The following is a 20,127-nucleotide window of genomic DNA, read 5'->3' as shown; positions in this document are numbered from 1 at the left end:
AGACTATTTTTCAACAGATTACTCAGTCTCTTATTTATATCTTTGGCAAGAGTTTGAATATTAAAAGGAGATATTCTTGCTATCAGAAGTTTCATATTTCTTTTAATATGTAATCACACCATGAAGAAGCAACATTTTCTGAACTTATTATGAAAACTTGTTTACAAACTCAAAATTCCATCAATTACAATATGTCTCCATAAAAGTGCAGCAAATGAACAAGCACCTTTCTATTTATTTATATATTCAGTGCAATTTTGGTAATCTGAACTAAATAAAGCAATGATGTGTTCAAATTACGTGTTCAGATTTTTTTTTCCCCTTGGAAAATTGTTTATTTTACCGCACTGCAAGCATATTTGATGCTCTCTAAACACCAGGATTTTTCAGGGATCATTTGATTCATTCCATTTTCTGTTGTCAACACCTTTAAAACTACATTTTCTTGCATTTTAAAATTATAGATTTGACAAATTGAAATTACTTCACAAATCTTTTGCACTTTGTTTTCAAACATTGAAATATCACTACATTTGAGCAATGGTTTCTGTGTTTCCGTTTTTGTCAAATTTATACACCTCCCCCACTTAGCTTCATTAATTTACTTAGCTTCACAAGTAACAAAAAAATAAAATAAAAAATAAAATAAACAACCTGTAGCTGCTTAAGTATTTTACTGATAAGGTTGAAACTGATTAAAACAATTCAAATGTATTATTATTATTACATGACACTTCCAAGGAGTCCAAGGACTTATTGAGGGAGGGCGCTCTACAACTCTCCATCTCCACCATTTAGGACGGTAAATCAGTCCAGAATATATATTTTTGTCCTTTTTTATAAGACTGTCATAGTAAATATTTTAATTTTATCAAAAATTCTAAAAGGACACAAAGAAATCAGTTTAGTTGCTATACAAAACAACCAATAAGCAGCTAGAATGAAATCTTCTGAATTAACTCGAGCTTTTCCTCTTTATAGCAGGGTTAATGAAATAGAGATATTTTATGCACACTAGTCAGTACACATGGGTTGTATGAATTTTTGCATGGTGCAATCATTTACCTTTTTTTTTTTAAACACCTTTATTAGTAGGAATTAGTCATATCCAAAAAAAATTAAAAAAAGAAAATCATGCCACTAAATCTGAAATTAGATCTAGACATGAATACAGCTAAATCTAAATATCTTTCACATTTTAAATAATGAATTCCAAATAATAAATTTTCTCTTAATGAGCATTTGCTGTTATCCTTTGAAATCTACTACATGACAATTATGAGAATAATAGTCTACAAAAATTGAGTCAAACCACTGGTATTAAAACATTCAATAATACTAAGTTTAAAATAATCCTCAACTGTTTAGTTATCTATTAAATATACCTTATGGATATTCATAAAATATTCATAAAACTGGTGGAAATGTAAGGCCAATCTAACTGGGATCCATAACAGACTTCAAAAACTTCATTTTAAAAAATCACTTTATAAACATACTAATTCTAAATGCATATTTATACAGCATAGTCAGAAATGTTATGCATTAAACATTTCAAAAGTGGAGAATCCAAATATTACAACAGTCACTGTAGAATTTTATTTTTTTTTATTTTATTTTTATTTATTTATTATTATTTTTTTTTTTTTGCCTTTAGTTATGTGAAATGTTAATGCAAAACACATTTATACATCTCATGTGAATTTTTCACTGCATGATAAAAATTTAGTTGCTCTAATGCGAAAATATTTCATTAACAAAAGAAATTACAAAACATGATTAAAATTATTAAGTCATAAAAAAGCAGCACAATCAATTAAAGAATAGCTACATCACACTGAAAAACTAAAATGATACTGTATAGCTGCCAATTTTTTTTAAAAATAAGTGCAACCAATGATTAGAGATTGCAAAGTTGGAGAACAGGCACTGCCATGATAACTATAAATGACAATGTTCTAATGAGTTAGCTCAAAAACTTCCACAGTTTTGCAAAACTCATGTCTGAAGATGATAAATTGTTACTTATGATTGAACAGAGATTCCTACATCTGGTGGTGGAGTATTTGCTAACATTTGGCCATTCATTGTTTGTTCAGATTCTTCTAAAAGCAACCTCAAATCCTTTTCGGTTAGTTGTTGGCCATGGGCACTGCCAGCATGAGACAGGAATAGATCTTTAAGAAAGCTCAATTCTTTTGTAAGAATCATAATTTTTGCTTCAAGCATCTCATTCTCTGCTCTTAACTGATTTACTCTATCTAGTGTTTGTTGGGTCTTTAATTTACTTTTGGTACGAGATTTCTTCACAGCCAAATTGTTGCGTTCTCGGCGTCGCTTATACTCATCACTATTTTTGTCCATTCCACCATGTTTTTTGGACTTTAATCTTTTACTGGAATGTTCATTGGAAGATTCAGAATCACAGGTTGGAGAACCATCCATTGTGTCTTTTGGTGGAACTGAAGATTTGGTCCTGGGTGCCATGACAATCACACACAGTCCTGCTCCTTATAGAAAGGATATTCATTCAAAGCCAGAATTGTCCTCCACTTAAATTCAGTTGAGCCTAAAAATATGTAAATATAAACTTCGTTACAAGTTTTTGTAACAAATTTCTTACACAGAATTATTTTCATTCATAATATTAGGATTTACAAGTTACCAGAGAATACAATAAATATATTTTCAGTGGTGATATCACTGATTTGGGGATATGAAATATTTCTAAACTTCTTTCTGGTGATTATATCACATTTTGAAGTCTTATGTGACACTATGTAGCATGAGCGTGTCTGTTTCAATGCTTTTAAAATGCATATTCATTTCTTACAGATCACTTTTCTTGAAAGGCACAAAGATAAGTATACATGTTAATTTTTAAAATGTCTTCAGAACTTGCTTTTATAGTAATACACCCGTGAAATAGTTAAAACCTACAGTATCACAGTAATATAGGTGTACAATGTTTGCTCAGAATAATGTAAAAAGTATCCTTTGCAATATATCATGTGCATCATTTAATTTTTCATTTTCTTAATTTTAAAGCAAAAGAAGCAAAAAAAAAGCTTTTATTATATAAGCAAAAGCCTTTGCTTCTGTTCATTAAGTAACGTTATTCATCTATTTAATTTTGTTCCTCTAGCACTCTTGCCAAGTAGCATATGTGAAGTATTCCCTCAAGTATGTGTCCACAGCACAAAATAAATACGCTGGCTCAATACGATAACTCAAGTGATGGTTAACTGAAGGTACAATTACAGTGTACCAGAAGTTGGTTGGCACATTAACCCATTCATGGATTGATTAATTAATAGTTTGGTTATTTGAAAGTAGGATAATTGAAAGATCACTATATATGTATGTATGTATGTAATAATGACTAAAGCCTAATACTGGCATTTGTCATAATGCGTTCATAATGGTTGGGAAAAAGAATGCTCATTATAAGCAATTTTCCATTCCGCAGTACTAATGGTGGTAGTAGAATATGAGAACCAATCCCTGTAAAAGAATAACTATTGAAACATTCATGTGGTAGTGCTGAATGAGCATAAAAAAAAAAAGAAAGAAAGAAAGAAAATTAAAAAAGTAGAACCAAATAAACAGTTGAAACTAAAGATACTGGAGTTTTATTGAACATGATTGGTCATGAGTGCAAATGAGATTGTTCTGAAGCAATAAAATAGTGATAAATTGTCTTCCTATAAAGTAAAGATACTAAGAAATTATATTGTTGGTTTCATCCTTTATCCAAGTGTAAGCAAACAAAGTTTGCAAGTGAAGTCGCTTCATGACTGGACTTTTTGTATATAGAGGGTAATGACATCACATCAATTGCTTTAGGAAGGGCCACTACACAGACAGGTTTTGACCTTTAAGGTCTCATGAGTCCCATAATGCATAGTATTATACATGTCCATAAGAATATGCACATTGTATTATGGATACTAAGGCAACTGATGTGAAGTCATTAACCTCTATATACAAATAGCCCAGTCATGAAGTGACTTCATGACTGGGCTATTTTTCCAAGTGAAGCAAACAAAGTTTGCTTACACTTGGATAAAGGATGAAACTAAGAATATAATTTCTTGGCATCATTAATTTATAGCATTCACTCATTCATCAGTGGCTTTAACAGGCACTTGAGTGCCCATGGCTATCTAACCGTAATACAAGGATAACCACCTTTGTATTACGGATATCTAACCGTAATACAAAGGTGGTTACCCTCCTTTGCCTCTAAGTATTCTTGTCTGTAAACTGCATGTGTTCTACTGGCTGGTTTGTCTGTTTTGAGGGATGAAAAACTTGAGTTCCTGGGAGAGAAAAAAACTCTACCTCTGTATGAGACCAGCTAACTCACCTTTCATCGAAAGAGACCAGATAAAGGTTCCTCATGTCGCTGACGGAAATTAATTTATAGTATAACCAAGTGAAAAAACTTTCAAAGTGTTCTTCTTCCTACATGACTAGTAACTACACTAAGCATTTGGGATTCACTTTCCATGTATTTCTAGTGATCATAAAAATGAACACTGGTAACAGTATCCATGCTACCAAATAAATTTTACGCAATTAAGAAAAATGATTATGCTTACTCTGTAAAAATAATCAGATGGAAATTATGCCTGGCAGCAGTGCCGGTGCCTAGTATTTTTCTTGTGTGTGAGATTAGTGTTCAGCGTCTTTCCAAAAAAGTTTTTTTTGATTAAAGTCTGAATAAAAGAAGAGGAAATGAAAAACAAATGAAAACCACTTTACAGTATAAGAAATTTAGTTTAATCCTTTATCCAAGTGTGTGCAAACAAAGTTTGTGCCTGAAAGTATCTTCAGGACTGGGGCAAAGTGGTACAACACCGGGCGACTCCTTGCAAAGGTGGAGCAAGCTACCAGCACTCCTATCTCAGTATCTCCCACAATGCAAAACACATCTCCTTGCAGATATGTATAATGTTATGCATTAAGGGAAGGGCCACTACCCAGACTAGTTTCGACCTTTATTTAGGTCTCTTCGGTGGGAGCCAGGCCCAAGTGGAGATACCAAGGCAGAAGCATTAGCAAGGTCATCTCCTCCTATAGGAGTTGCCGAACAGTGTGCCACCTTTTTATTAAATTACTCTGGATTTAGAGAAAGATGTTGAAAGTTTATTTTTCACTTAGACTATAATAAATTTAGTTTAATCCTTTATCCAAGTGTGTGTGTGCAAACAAAGTTTGCACACACTTGGTAGCTTGCTCCACCTTTGCAAGGAGTCGCCCGGTGTTGTACCACTTTGCCCCAGTCCTGAAGATACTTTCAGGTGCAAATTTTTTTTGCACACACTTGGATAAAGGATTAAACTAAATTTATTATAGTCTGACCAAGTGAAAAATAAACTTTCAACACTTTACAGTATAACATTACCTACGGAATAGTCCTGCTTATACAAATTTTTTTTACACAGAACTCAACAATTAATCATAAGTTGATTTATGATACATCAAAAAATAAAGAACTATTTTAGGTATATTTTCGTAAATTTTAATCAAATATTACAGTGATATAATCGGGTTCAGGATACAATTTCAGAATTTATTTGTTTGTTTCCGGGAAGATCTGAAGGGGCCCGAACAGAAAACGACGTACATTCATAATTATGTGTACCATTCGCTGTTCGTTTAAACTCTTATCTCATATTTTTTGACATCATTTAGGTGCCTTTTCTTCTGCGGCACCTGTGTATATTGCACACGTCACACACGCCACCAGCCGGGCCTGCCTGGCTGATATATATTTACACCACACAAGAAAATAAATAAAAAAGTAACTTGATAAAGGAAAAACTGATGAAACAATGCTTTCATTAAAACCAAATATATTTTTATTTACTTTAAAAAATAAATAAAATAAATTGAAAAGACATCATATGGAGCACTTCCCACTTTAGCTTATAGAATACCTATATCTTAAATAAAATCACATTCACTCTCTTTGGCAATTTAAACAACTGATCACTTTCTCCACAATAAAAAATCCCATTTTTTGCTGACCAAACTATCCCCTAGGATAACTCTTTTGCTCTCCCTCACCTCCTGACACAATGAGTCTAACACACATATTCCCAAGCCTGTGGCTGTACCAATTTATGTCTCTATCCTCCTCTTTTTTTTTCTGTCTCCTTGCTGAATTCTATAGCCCAAATAGTCCTGATAGAGATATAAATGTGTGTCTAAACTTTTATGAAAAACTGTTAATACTAAGATATATATATAAAAAAAGTGTAAACTTTTTTCAGTGGCATGCACTTTCAAGCTGCACTCATACCATATGTCTGCAGTCTCTCAATGGTGAGTAATCACATGCCATAGAGGCTAGCAAGAAACTGCCATGCCTTTTAATTTTATAGCTTGATCCTCTTAAATAACATTTTCTTTTCTTTAACTAGAAGTATCAACAAACATTTAAAAAAAATACATCAAGTAAATACAATAAAAGGTTACACAGGTGTCCTTTTATTGTGAAGGGTTGAACAGCTGATCTGAAACAGGACCAGTAGAAATAAGTAGAAGTACCTAGTCAGTAAATTTAAGAAATGGTGACCAAATGTACCCCACAAAAACTGCTCAAAGTGTGTATAACAGCAATGGAGAGGATATGGGCACTTTTAGCACTGCTATGAATGTAGACATTTTGAATGATGTCAAGTGTCTTAACATTTTATGAGTCATAATGCTGAAGTTTTTTCTTTTTTTAAATTGAAGAACAGTTGTACAGTATTTTGGGCTAACATGTTTTTTTTTTTTTATAGTATACTGTTAATGATAATTCTAGGATCCTTGTGAGTCATCGCATAAAACTTTTCAGCCCGAAGGTTGTATTTTTATGGTGAACTTTTCCAAGTGGATGTATACTACAAAAATTGTTTTATGCATACCCCGATAAATGTGGAAGAACTCTGAAATGGGAGGAAATGTATGGCAGAATTGGACATCTGGGGGGGGGGGGGTGAAAATGGGTAAATGTGAGAGAGGGCATTACTAAGGTGAAATATATGTTGAAGATAATGTAGGATGGTATAGATATTATCACTAGAGGTGTGGTAGATAAGAGGATGCATAAGACTACAGCTCTGTACAGAAGGAACGATAAGGTATCAGAATTAGTGATGGTGGTTGTAAGCGATATGACTTGAAATGTTAGAAAAGGAATACATTGAAAGGGATATGAGGAAGTTGTAACAGGTAAAGGATAACAGTGTCGCTGAGAAAGGGGCAACCTAAGCATGATAATACTGAACTTAGAAGGAAAAAAGAAATGAATGGCATGAGTCTGAGATGTACATGACAAACAGCCTGCAATTTGTGAATGTACGGATCAAATTTCAGATAGCTCGCAATGTTTATAAAGAAATAGGCTCAATTTGAATGCTTTTGTTGAGTATTTGAAAGGACTGTTACTGTGTGTGTGTGAGTGAGAGAGAGAGAAAGACTGAAAAGCAGGATTGGAAAGGTGGATACAAGGATAAGATGGCGACTAGCAGAGCAGAGTAATATTCTATTACTCTGTCCTTTTCAGCGGGAGATGCTGGCACTGTTCACACAGCCAATCTTCAATTCCCTTAGTCTCCAAAGTCTCAATCATATCAACTCTCCTCCTTCTGTCCACCAAACTCTGCAGTCCACATTCCCTAAAGCCGATCCTCATAACTAACATTGTACAATCCTGAAATCATCTTTGTTATCTGCCTTTGTACCCTTTCCACAGTTAATTTATTCCCTTCAAATCCTGGGGACCAAATCTGAGAACAATAGTCTAAGTGTGGTCTGATCAGGGTCTTATATAACGAAATGATAACTCTTATCTCTGCAGGTCAGCTCTCATTATTGCAGCAATCCTCTGTGTTACCTTCACCACCTTTGCAATGTCCCCTAAATTTCAGGTTTCTATCAATCATCAACTGCAGATCTCGTCTCTCCTACTTCCTCCAGTATAGCTCCTCCAACAGAGTATGCGGTGTCCCATCCATGTGTTCCAAACCTCAAGACCTTACATTTTTCTGCATTAAACTAACACCCCATTCATTTGCCCATCTGTCAAGCTTATTCAAATCCTCTTGAAGGGCTACCACAATTGCACTATTACTAATAACCCTTCCCAGCTTCACATCTGCAAACAACTGAATATCCCCTTGCAATGTCATTAGTATAAAGGTTAAACAATATAGGTCCCAGTACTGAGACCTGTGGGACCCCACTTGTAACCCTCTGCCTCCTTGAAACTTCCCCACCATATACAACTCTCTGATACCTATCGGACAGTGTCAGAATCCAGTTGACCAACCTGACATCCAAACCCACGTGCTGCAACTTAAATATCAGCTTATCGTGTGGCACCCTGTCAAATGCCTTCAAAATGGTAGTATATGCCTTTCTCTCATCTACTGCTCTTGTAACTTTATTATAAAAGGCTAGCATATTACTAAAATAAGAGTGCCCCCTTCACAAATCCATGTTGACTCTCACAGATAACATTACCCTCATCTTCCCAATGCTGTATACAGTCCCTCACTAATTTCTCCAAGATCGTAACAAAAACTGATGACACACAAACTGGCCTATAATTAGACACTTCAGTCTGCTTCTGCCCTTATGTCATGACACTATCTTACCTTCCTTCCATTCCCTTGAGACCTTTCCCATAGACAGACTTTCATTGAAAAGCCAGGTCAAAGGAGCCGTCAGTTCTTTAGCACATTCTCTCAAAACTCGTGAAATACTATCCAGTCCCACAGCTTTACTGACATCCAGAGTACTCAGTATTTGGAACACACTCTCCTCCTGCACCTCTAAACCTCAAACCTGCCTTATCCCTCTAGCATTAAAACTGATTCCTGCAGGATGAAATACTCCAATAAAGTGTTCATTGAACAATTCTACTATGTCCTCTGCATCAGTCACTCTATTCCCATTTTTATCCGACAATACCATTCTTCCACAGTCATTTCTCCTCCTACTGGCCACATAGCTAAAAAAATTCCCTAAGATTTTCTTTCGTTCTTAGGGCCAATCTCTTCTGATATTCCAGTTTTGCCTTCCTTACCATACTAGTCACTCTCCTAGCCTGTGTCTTATATTCTTCATGCATCTACTCTTCACCTGTCTCCTTATATCTCTTCCAAAGCCTCTTTTTCACATGCAGTTCCTGTTTAATATTGTTTGTCATCCACTTAATACTAAATATTGTGCCCTCTTCTCCACTTGTGGAATACAGCTTACTATTGCTGCTAACAAATATTCCTTCACAATTTCCCAAGCACTAATGATATCCCGGCCTTCCAATTCCTTCCTCTCTCTCCATGAGACTTCCTCAAGTTGATGTCTAAGACTATTATAATCACCTGCCTTATAATTCCACATATGTTCCCTTTTCTTTGATACTTCCAAGTGAAAACCACATGGTCACTCTCTCCAACTGGGGGGGGAATGTCATTTCAGTTATTATCAACTCTTCTGATGCTATGACCAAATCCAAAACTCTTGAACCTCTTGTTCCCTCTATTACATGTTGCCTAAGACATTTGTCCCTCAAGAATTTTTTAGAAATTCCATTCCCTTATTGCTACATGCATCTTCCTCTCCCCAATTTATATATACTGCTGTAGTTAAAATCTCCCATAACAATCGTTCTTCTTGCCCTTTCCAAGGTCAACTGTCTAAACATCTGTTGCTTCCCATCCTCTGTGCTCCTTGGTTTGTAGCAACACCCCACTAAATATTCTGCCTTGCCCACCTCTACCTCACACCATACGCTTTCAAAATCATTAGTGTCACTACCTTCCTAAGTCTCCACTCTTAGAGGACATAAGTCATCACTTATCATCAGAAGTACTCCACCACTACGCTTTCCCTTCCTATCCTACCATAAAATGCTGTACCCTGCTACTTCTATTCCTGTTATTATATCCTCTTCTGTCAACCATGCCTCAGTGATCCCAATAATCTTTGGCCAAGCTGATGCTATCAGCACCACCAATTCCCTCTCCTTTATTCCGGATACTCCTTGCATTAGTATAAAGTATAAAAATGCCACCATTTCTATACCCAGCATTATCCCCTCTAGACTCCACTGGGCTCAGCGTTACCTGACGTCGTCCCCCTTCTCTCAAGTACCCATTCTCACAAGAGGCCACCGCTGCTATCATTCATCCTGGACAGTTTAGTTTCCCTGCATTAACACACTGACTCGTTCAGAACAGCAATCTCCCCAGATACCTATGCCCTTCCTCATTCAAATGCAAGTGGTCTCTCGCATACAATTCCTTTCTGTCCTCAAACACCCTCCAAGCATCTATATATTCCAATACTCTCTTCTGACACATTCTAGATATTATGTTATTCAATATTAGTGCTCTTCTACTCAGCTCGTCACTATCATACCTAGGCAACATGCATACCATCTTTCCTCTCTGTATCTTCTTTTGTACAACCTCAGGCAAGAATCTCATCTCTCTCACTGCCCAATTTACATTACCTCTCAAGTCATTTATCCCTATCATCACAAACATCCAACCACCTTTTCACCCCTCTTAATTGCCATAGCCACACTTTCTATCGTTCCTCCAGGCAAACACTCTGCACGCATCTTATTTTGAACACCATGGATCATTGAGTGCCTATACATTACACCTCTTACCACCCTATTCCTTGATTTTTTTTTAAATAACGAAACCTGTGGTGCGTTCATAATTAGAAGAAACACACGTATAAACCACAGTGAAAATTATTTAATTGTAAATATTTCATCTTAAGTATCTTAGGACATCATCAGTACAGTATTTAAACAAAAATTAGGAATAACATACAGTTAGGGCACATGATTACAATAGAATCTCATGAAAACGTGCATAACGTGCTAAAGTAGTACACAAAAAAAAAAACGTTAATTATTTAACACAGTTTTGTATGATAATTTCCCATACTTTAGGAATAGTACGAACGTCGTTGCGGTTTAGGTTTGGTCTGTGTAGTAGGGCTTCAGAACTTTCTTTGTATAAACGTTCATGTTTAAATAAAGATCTATGTAAAAGTTTAGCCTTTTCCCAATGGGTCCTATGGTTTGGATTTTCAATTCCGTGTTGAGAGAGGCCAGATTTCTGCGATTTAAGAAGACGAATGTGGTCTTGATGTTCCGAGATGCGTTTCTGAACAGACCTACCTGTCTGTCCAAAGTAAGATAATTTGCATGAGCATGGAATCTCATAAACACCAGGTAACATCAAGGGTGAGAATTTGTCCTTAGGAGAAGGTAATAAGTTGTAAATTTGGTTGATAGGTTTGTAAGTAGTGGCAAAATTGTATTTCTTCATAATTTTAGAAAGACGTTCTGAGATGCCTTTGACGTAAGGTATGGGAATCCTATGCACTTCTTCCTGTCTGGACTGATGATTTTTTGAGTTGTTTTGGGATTATATCCATTTAGGATGGCTGTATTTTTGATAACTTCTAATTCCTGGTTTAAAGATTCTTCAGAGGAGCAGAATTTGTGTGCTCTGGAAACTAGTGATTTAATAATGCCAGATTTCTGAGATGGATGATGAGCAGAGAATTGTGAACGTAGCGACCTGAGAATGTAGGCTTGCGAAAGACGGAAGTGGCGATGGAACCGTCTTCTTTTCTTTTGATGTGTAAATCCAAAAAAGAGATACCCTGTGGAGATTCTTTTTCTAACGTAAAGTTGATGCGATGATGAAGAAGGTTAATTTTATATAGAAACAGTTGTAATTCAGGTTCGGGATGATTCCATACTGCAAATACGTCATCGACATATCGACATAATTTTCACTGTGGTTTATACGTGTGTTTCTTCTAACTATTCCTTGATTGCCCACTTGCATCCCTCACTCTCTCTCTCCTCTAACACTTTCTGTGTTCCCCTACTTACCTGCCTTCCTGACATCACTCTATCCCCTGTTCCAGTGCTCACTCGCATTCTTCTCATTCCCTCTCTCTCCTACTATTTCTATTCTCTCCTCTTCTATCATTCACATAACTCGCTCTCATTCCCTCTCTTCTACTGTCCCTATTCTGTCCTCTATCATTCCCATAACTCTCTCTCATTCCCTCTCTTCTACTGTCCCTATTCTGTCCTCTATCATTCCCTCTCTTCTACTGTCCCTATTCTGTCCTCCTCTATCATTCCCTCTCTTCTACTGTCCCTATTCTGTCCTCCTCTATCATTCCCATGACTCTCTCTCTCATTCCCTCTCTTGTACTGTTCCTATTCTGTCCTCCTCTATCATTCCCATAACTCTCTCTCTCTCATTCCCTCTCTTGTACTGTTCCTATTCTGTCCTCCTCTATCATTCCCATAACTCTCTCTCTCTCATTCCCTCTCTTGTACTGTTCCTATTCTGTCCTCCTCTATCATTCCCATAACTCTCTCTCTCTCATTCCCTCTCTTGTACTGTTCCTATTCTGTCCTCCTCTATCATTCCCATAACTCTCTCTCTCTCATTCCCTCTCTTCTACTGTTCCTATTCTCTCCTCCTCTATCATTCCCATAACTCTCTCTCTCTCATTCCCTCTCTTGTACTGTTCCTATTCTGTCCTCCTCTATCATTCCCATAACTCTCTCTCTCTCATTCCCTCTCTTCTACTGTTCCTATTCTCTCCTCCTCTATCATTCCCATAACTCTCTCTCACTCTTACTCTAATTTGCCTTGTATTCGTCTCTTCCATTTGCCTAATCTCATCTTTCACATTTCTCATCTCATTCCCTAGACATTCTACCTGCTCTTTCAGCTCATCTATCGCTCTCTCTGCAAGTCAGCCACTCTTATTTGCCATTCATCCTCCCAATTGAGACATCTCCAAAAACTTCACAATTCTTCAACCTTTCCATACTCCCCACGCTCATTATTTTATTCATATTTTTCTTGCCCTCTATCATACCACTCATCTCGCTATGTGGAGAATCTCCCGCCTCTGACTCAACAAAGTCAGTTATAGTCATCTCTAACTCACCAAGTTCCCCACATTGTCTGCATTTTTGTGCATATACGTATTTCCCCTTCTCTCACCTGCCACATATACAACTCCTGGGACGCATACATTCCACAAGTCCCGCATGCGCTACAAAATCCCATATGATATCACGCAAAATGGAGTCCTTAAATGGAGGAGGACTTGGCGATACACCATTTGCGATTTTAACTGCCGCTGCCGCCATTATTCAAAATAGTGTCAAGGCACTATTACAACTAAACGCTAAATAAGTACAAGGGAGTATAACTATATAAGTAAAAGTACAAACAAAGTCCTCGCAGTTAGCCTAGTGGCTATGCACTTCGCAACCATATGCCTGGGGAAGGAGTGTCCTAGGTTCGATTCCCGTCGACGACGCGAGGAGCTTAAGGATCTTCCTCAGCCACAGCTAAGTTAGCCGGTCTTGGGTGGGGACAGCAGGGTTTTTTCCACCAGTTTATCTGGGGGTTTTCATCCCGCAAGCAGGCAACCAGTCCAGTGAACACACACGGATTACAGTCAGGAATACTGACCCAGCCATAGGTCTGATTCGTCAGCTATGCCGGTTCCAGAGCCCGGATAAAATTTGGGAGGACTGTGATGGTGCTGTACCTCCCTGTAAAGGGGACTCACAGCCGTGTATCATCATACGATTATTATTAGTAGTAGTACAAACAAAACATTTAAGGCTAAATATAAATAAAATAAAACTAAATAATGAAAACTTGTGTTATCTTCGTTTTCTCTTCCACTGTTATGCATCCGATTCCAACCCTGTCTTCTCGGTAACCGAAATACACAATATAGTGACAACAACTAACTTCAAAAACAACAACTGAAGGGCACTCATATCCCAGAAAAACAACGTAGCACAAATCGCGACGGAAGTCAGACTATTCACCGATTAAAAAGCACTTTTTTTCAAATTCCCTGCCAAATTCTCCACCGACTCTCGATTTCATATAATTACTTTGACCTAAATGGCCAACCTCCCTCCTCTGATATTCTACTTTATTTTTTAACCATGGTTGTCACTTTTTTTGGCCTGCAGTTTATATTCTTCATGCATCTGTTCACTAAACTTATTAAACAAATGTATTAAAAATAGGACTGATTTTGTTATTGATTCATGTGCCTAAGGATAACTTGGCATAAGCAAAATTTAGTTAACTGCAAACGATACAAGCAGGAATATAAACAGAGGGATATAAAATCTTTTGGAAATACAGGAGGGAGAAATGAAATAGAGAATTGCAAATGACAACAAAGAAACTATACCTAGTAAGAGTGGAGGTGAAAAATAGAAATGCAGATGTGGCTTTTAGACTATTTGATTTGAAGTTCTGAGAATGCAAGAGGAAAATGATTGTGAAATGTTTAGATAAATTGGTTGAACAAAAAAGTGATCCTAATGGAGGTTTGAATATAGACAGAGGAAGAAGTAAGGAATGAATTTCTGGTGGGTAACTATTTTTAGCTGGGATAACCTTGCAGTATGTAGCTGTAAATGAGTTATGAACATTGCTGATTATTCTCAAGAATGATCATAAGGTAGCTCTCAGTCACTTCAGATATGGCCAAATAGACAAAGATTTTGATAAAAAAAAAAGTTCTCTCTCTCTCTCTCTCTGTATGTGTGTGCATGCATGCATACAGGGCTTGGAAAAAATGGCATGTCTACATGCCTGTGACAATTAAGTTATTATTATTCAGGCCTCCATGGAGTCAAAAGACTCATCGTGGGAGGTCCTTCCCAAGGGCATAAAGTCTGTCAAGATACATCGAGGGGAGGTCCGCCCTAAGAAACACAAAGTCTATCATACCACTCCTTAAACTCATTGACCGTTCTTGCTCTCACCACTCCATCAGGCAATGCATTCCACGGTTCAACCACCCTCCACGCAAAGAAACCACTCCTCACCTTCTTGCTCACTGTTTCCTTTCGTAACTTCCAGGGATGGCCTCTTGTCATTACTCCTTTCCGCTGTTCAACCAAGCAAAAGAACTCCCCAGTGTCAACCCTGTAACCACCTCTCAACAGTTTAAAAGTCTCAATCATATCACCTCTCCTTGTATCCACCAAACTCTGCAGTCCAGCCGATCCTCATAACTATCCTTGTACAGTCCTGAAACCATCTTTGTATCCTTTCTACAGTTAATTTATCCCCTTCAAATCCTGGGGACCAAATCTGAGAACAATAGTCTAAGTGTGGTCTGATCAGAGACTTATACAACGGAATGATAACCCTTTTATCTCTGCAGGTCAGTGTCCTTCTCATAATTGCAGCAATCCTCTGTGTTACCTTCACCACCTTTGCAATATGTCCCCTAAATTTCAGGTTTCTATCAATCATCAACCCCAGATCTCTTGTCTCCCCCACTTCCTCCAGTATAACTCCTCCCACAGAGTATGCAGTGTCCCATCGATGTTTCCCAAACCTCGAGACCTTACATTTTGCTGCATTAAACCGACACCACATTCATTTGCCCATCTATCTAGCTTATTCAAATACTCTTGCATGGCTACCACATCTGCACTATTATAGTTCGCCCACCGATTTGAGGTCCCTCGAAACTACTGCGCATGTCAGAAAAAGGAGAATCCATTCCGATAATAGGGTAATCAGTCTGTCTTCTGGGAGGTAATAATAAACAAACTGAGTTTGTTTATTATTACAGGTCGGAAAATTTAGCTTTTCTTTTACGAACATTGTTGTTTTTAAAGTGTAACTATTTTGCTTGTATAACAGTTGGAAAAATGTACGTAGAGTGTTAATACGTGCAAATACTGCGTTCTACATAAAACAATGTCACTTCGCTCCATGATAAGTTTCCTTTTCATGGGACTTTTTAAAACAAAATCCGATTTCATGAAGTATTTTCCTTAAAGTTTCTCTTTTCCAAGGAAAATTAATTTTTTCTTTAAGCACAGGAATCAATTTCGGAACAGTTGGCACTCTTTTCTCGAATACGTAAAATTCGTGAATAGCTCTTCTTATAACGTCTACATCAAAATCGTTCAAAGCTACGGTTTCGATGGTTTTACTCTGGCGCTTTTTTTTTTTTTAGGAGATTTAAATTTTGGCTTACCTTCACCTTTTGATTCCCTACGAATTCTTTTAACAGTCGACCCCGATACGCCCGCAATTGCACTTGCACGTTTTATGACTTGAGAAAGGGGAACAAGAAGACGGCCTTCTGACGATTCTTTTTCGCAGAATGTCAGCACATTATTCAATATTCTTTTGCAAGAGCTACTGAAACGTGTAACAATAGAACTTGTTGACTGTACTGGATCCATCATACAAATTAATAATAAAAAAATAATGCAAAAAGAGAACAACAAAAATCAAGCTAGTACTAGTACAGCGACAGACAAGAAAGCACGTGATTTCGCATGTTGGCGACCAATTCGTACATCCTTCATTTCTTTCTCCCCTTCAGCATGAATCGACTATTCTTGGCACAAAGCCAAGAAGGGACCTAGAAGTGGTGGGCGAACTATACTAATAATCCTTCCCAGCTTCGCATCATCTGCAAACAACTGAATTAAAGTTGACGCATAAAGAAATCAGAAGGCAGATTTTGGTTTAATCATCACACTAATAAGAGAATTGAATACTTATGCTTCACTTTATCTGTTGAAAGCACATGATTGCATGATTTGAAATTGACATTATTGGCTTGATTTGAAAGCACGCTCAGACAAAGTAGCCAGCTAATCATGCCATAGTAAACTAAAAAGGACAGCAGAAAACGGTAAATCGCTTATTTCATACCCATTAATGAAATATGCAAAATCTGAACCAATGGATATGAAAAATTAGAATGTTGGAAAGTTTGTCCCCCCCCCTCAATTGCATAATTTCTTTAAATTCATTTTAAAAATGTAACCTAAACATGTTTCAATTTTTCCACCCCTTATAGGCATAAAAGAGTTTAGTGTTAGATATGAAAATTTTAACTGCAGATGAACAAAGAGCAGTAGTATATAATCTTCACAATTTTTTTTTATTATTTTTTTTTAAAGCCAATGAAACATGATTACAGAAAATTTTGCTCAGAGCAGTGGAGGAGTTAAATGCATTACCTGAGTGATAAATGCAGACAAAATATTAAACCAGGTATTACCCTAGTTTGATGAGCATTTGCTTGATAAACCACCCATAATGAGATTTTGGAGTGCATATAGGTCTGATAACAATAAAAGGTTATGCTTTTGTAGGTAGATAAAATTAAGTTCCCTAATTATAGCATTAATTAAAATTTTTGAAAGCCAAGTCACTTGGCAGTGACAAGCTTTTGAGCCTAACATGCAATAGAAAAATGTGATCTTTCTGTGGATGTTATGCAAATTTGCAATAGAGGACAAAATATGCCTGTACTTTAGCTCACCTTTATATGGACTTTTTCAATCGAAGGTGTAGCAGGGTTTTTTCTCCCAGAAACTTGGGTTTTTCATTCCAGATACAGACAAATCAGCCCTTCAGAACACATGCAATTTACAGACAAAAAATACTAGTTGTGGTGGGCAGTAGATGCCATTGATGCAGATGATTGGTTGTACATTAGATGATTGTAGTTGTGAAGACAGAGAGTTGTACAGTGGGTGTTCTCCCACTATGAGTCTAAGGACTCCTTGGAGGTGTCACAAATAATTATTATTATTATTAGACACCTTCAGAGAGTCCAAAGACTCATCGAGGGAGGGCACCTGCTCTACAACTCTGTCTCCACCAACGCCATCTACCGCCGACCACCACCGCACTAGCATTTCCAAAAACAATCGCAAACATCCATGCCCACGGCGAGATTCGAACCCGCAGCCTCTTGGTTAGACAGCGGATACGTTAACCACTCGGCCAGCCAGGCTAGCTATTATGACTATTATTAATAATAATAATAAACAAATTTGCATGTGAACTATCTTTACAACTAGGATACTTGTATATAATGGTTAATAACCTCACACATTAATTGCCTTAATATCCCATAATACAAAGTGCACATCCTTTTAGATGTGTATAAAGCAATGCATTATGACAAGGGCCACTACCCAGACCATTTTAGAACTTGGAGGTTCCATGTCATCTTTTGTAACCAAGTGAAAAAACTTTCTACAGCTATCTCGAATCCAACATAATATGATAATAAGGTGATACACCTTTTCGCTACTGGCATGTGGGAAATATGACTTCTGCATTACATCTACCTTGTTCTCTCTTCTGGGTCCGGCTCCCACTGATGAGATCTCAAAGGCCAAATCTGGTCTGGGTAATGGCCCTTCCCATAATGCTTATACACATCTGAAAGGATGTGTGCATTATGAGATATTAAAACAATTAATGTGAAGTTATTATCCTCTAAGTAGCCTAGTTGTGAAGATGTTTCACATACAAGCTTTGTTCACTTACACTTAGATAAAGGATTGGAGTACTTTTGCAATAAATTATATTCATTTATTGCAAAAGTACTCCAAGGTGTCCCATACTTATGGATACTGCAAAAAGAAAACAGACTACTTGCATTTTTTAAAAATGATCTCTATATATTTAACTTTAAGGAAATGGATATCATTCTTCATTCATTCAAACTCTGAACTAATTCCCACCTGCAACAGACATTGTTCTTCTATTTTAAGGAGATAGTCATCTCCTGAACAAAACTGAAGTTAGAGAAACCAAATAATCTGATTAAGAAATATTTTAGCATAATCTTATGGCAAAAATACATGGATATAATTTTCTTACCATATAAAAATATATGGTAAAAAAATTTAGTATCAGTAGTTTTGAGATGGAATACTGTACTGTAGTATTTAAATATATACTACAGTAATCTACAATTTCTGACCTATCAGAATGCAAGTTCTGATAATTTATGGGTCAGATAATTGAAGTACAATTAAATAGTGCTTTACCAGAAGTCGGTTGATATGCAAGGGTAGTTAATTGAATGGTTATTGTTTTGAAGGTCAGGTAAATAGGAGATTACCGTAGATAGCCTCTCCCACTCTCTCTCTCTAATAATCCATTCCTTAGATTACATACAGGCACTTTTATGGTGTTTGACTTAAATTTTGTTAGTTTGGGTTATTTTTAATACTGGTAGGCAAATTTCAAAAGTGGCATCCATAAGGCAATACAAGTCAGCTGGATATGCTAAAGAATTGTGAGGATGAGTCTTCATTCAGCCTCATAGAATGAGAGAATCAGGATGCATGAGAAGCATTATGACAGATGAAAGCATTCAAAAAAGTGCAAATGCCCAAAAACCAAAGATGGACGAAATGCTAGCAATAATAATATGAAAATGGTGAAATACTTAGGTGAAGTTGAAAATGAAGAATAAAATAATGTCTGAAGCAGCAATTAATCATCATATATCTTGATCATTAAATACATACCTAGTCTATTATTATTATTACGGGTATCTCCATGGAGTCAGTAGACTCATCGCGGGAGACCCAAACTGACAAAACAATATCTGTCACATCTCTCCTTGAATTCATTTACAGATGAAGAACTCACAACTAAGTCAGGCAATAAATTCCAATCATTCACCACCCTCCAGGCAAAAAAACCTTGTTCTCACACCCTTGTTAACCACAATCTTCTTTAATTTCCAGGGATGACCTCTTGTTCTTCCATCACTATCACACAGTTGAAACATTTCACCTGCATCAATCCTATAAAAACCTTTCAGTAATTTAAATGTTTCTATCATATCCCCTCTTCTCCGCCTATCAACCAACATCTGCAATACACAAGCTCTCAATCTAGTCTAGCCATAAATACTATTACAACTTGAACAGCACATAATCTTTTAATCAATCAGTAAATCATTTACAGCTTTCAGCACGTACAAATCACATGTATAACATACATATAGCAGTACTCAATGTTCGAAATCCCCCCCCCGTCTTCATGCATGCCTAAAGTCTGAGGCCACATATCAATGGCAGAAAGCACAACATCCAAGGAAATGCTGTCACTGCTCACTCTAAATCCACCTTCAGGATGGCGATGCTGGTGTGTCGTTTCTTGTAGGCTACCCTCTCAAGCACTGATCACAATTTGAAGTCCAACAGATTCAGATCAGGACTTCCAGATGGCCAGT

At 36.8% G+C, this 20,127-nt stretch overlaps 1 protein-coding gene across 1 annotated transcript in view; it reads right to left on the bottom strand.

The window, feature by feature from the left end:
* Window positions 1–977: 977 nt before the first annotated feature.
* LOC150097044 (CCAAT/enhancer-binding protein gamma-like) overlaps window positions 978–20,127 on the bottom strand; it is a 65,226-nt gene continuing 46,076 nt past the window's right edge. The window contains exon 2 of the mRNA XM_090407856.1: window positions 978–2,569. Coding sequence (XP_090263982.1) covers window positions 2,026–2,487 — 462 coding nt within the window. The 5' untranslated portion in view covers window positions 2,488–2,569 and the 3' untranslated portion in view covers window positions 978–2,025. The remainder of the gene's footprint in view (window positions 2,570–20,127) is intronic.

Source organism: Typopeltis vanoorti, chromosome 18, assembly GCF_054136105.1.
Source record: "Typopeltis vanoorti isolate ZY-2024b chromosome 18, IOZ_Tvanoo_1.0, whole genome shotgun sequence".
Lineage (NCBI taxonomy): Eukaryota > Metazoa > Arthropoda > Arachnida > Uropygi > Thelyphonidae > Typopeltis > Typopeltis vanoorti.
Note: the sequence above shows the minus strand (reverse complement) of the source record. Positions and strands in the feature narration are given on the sequence as shown.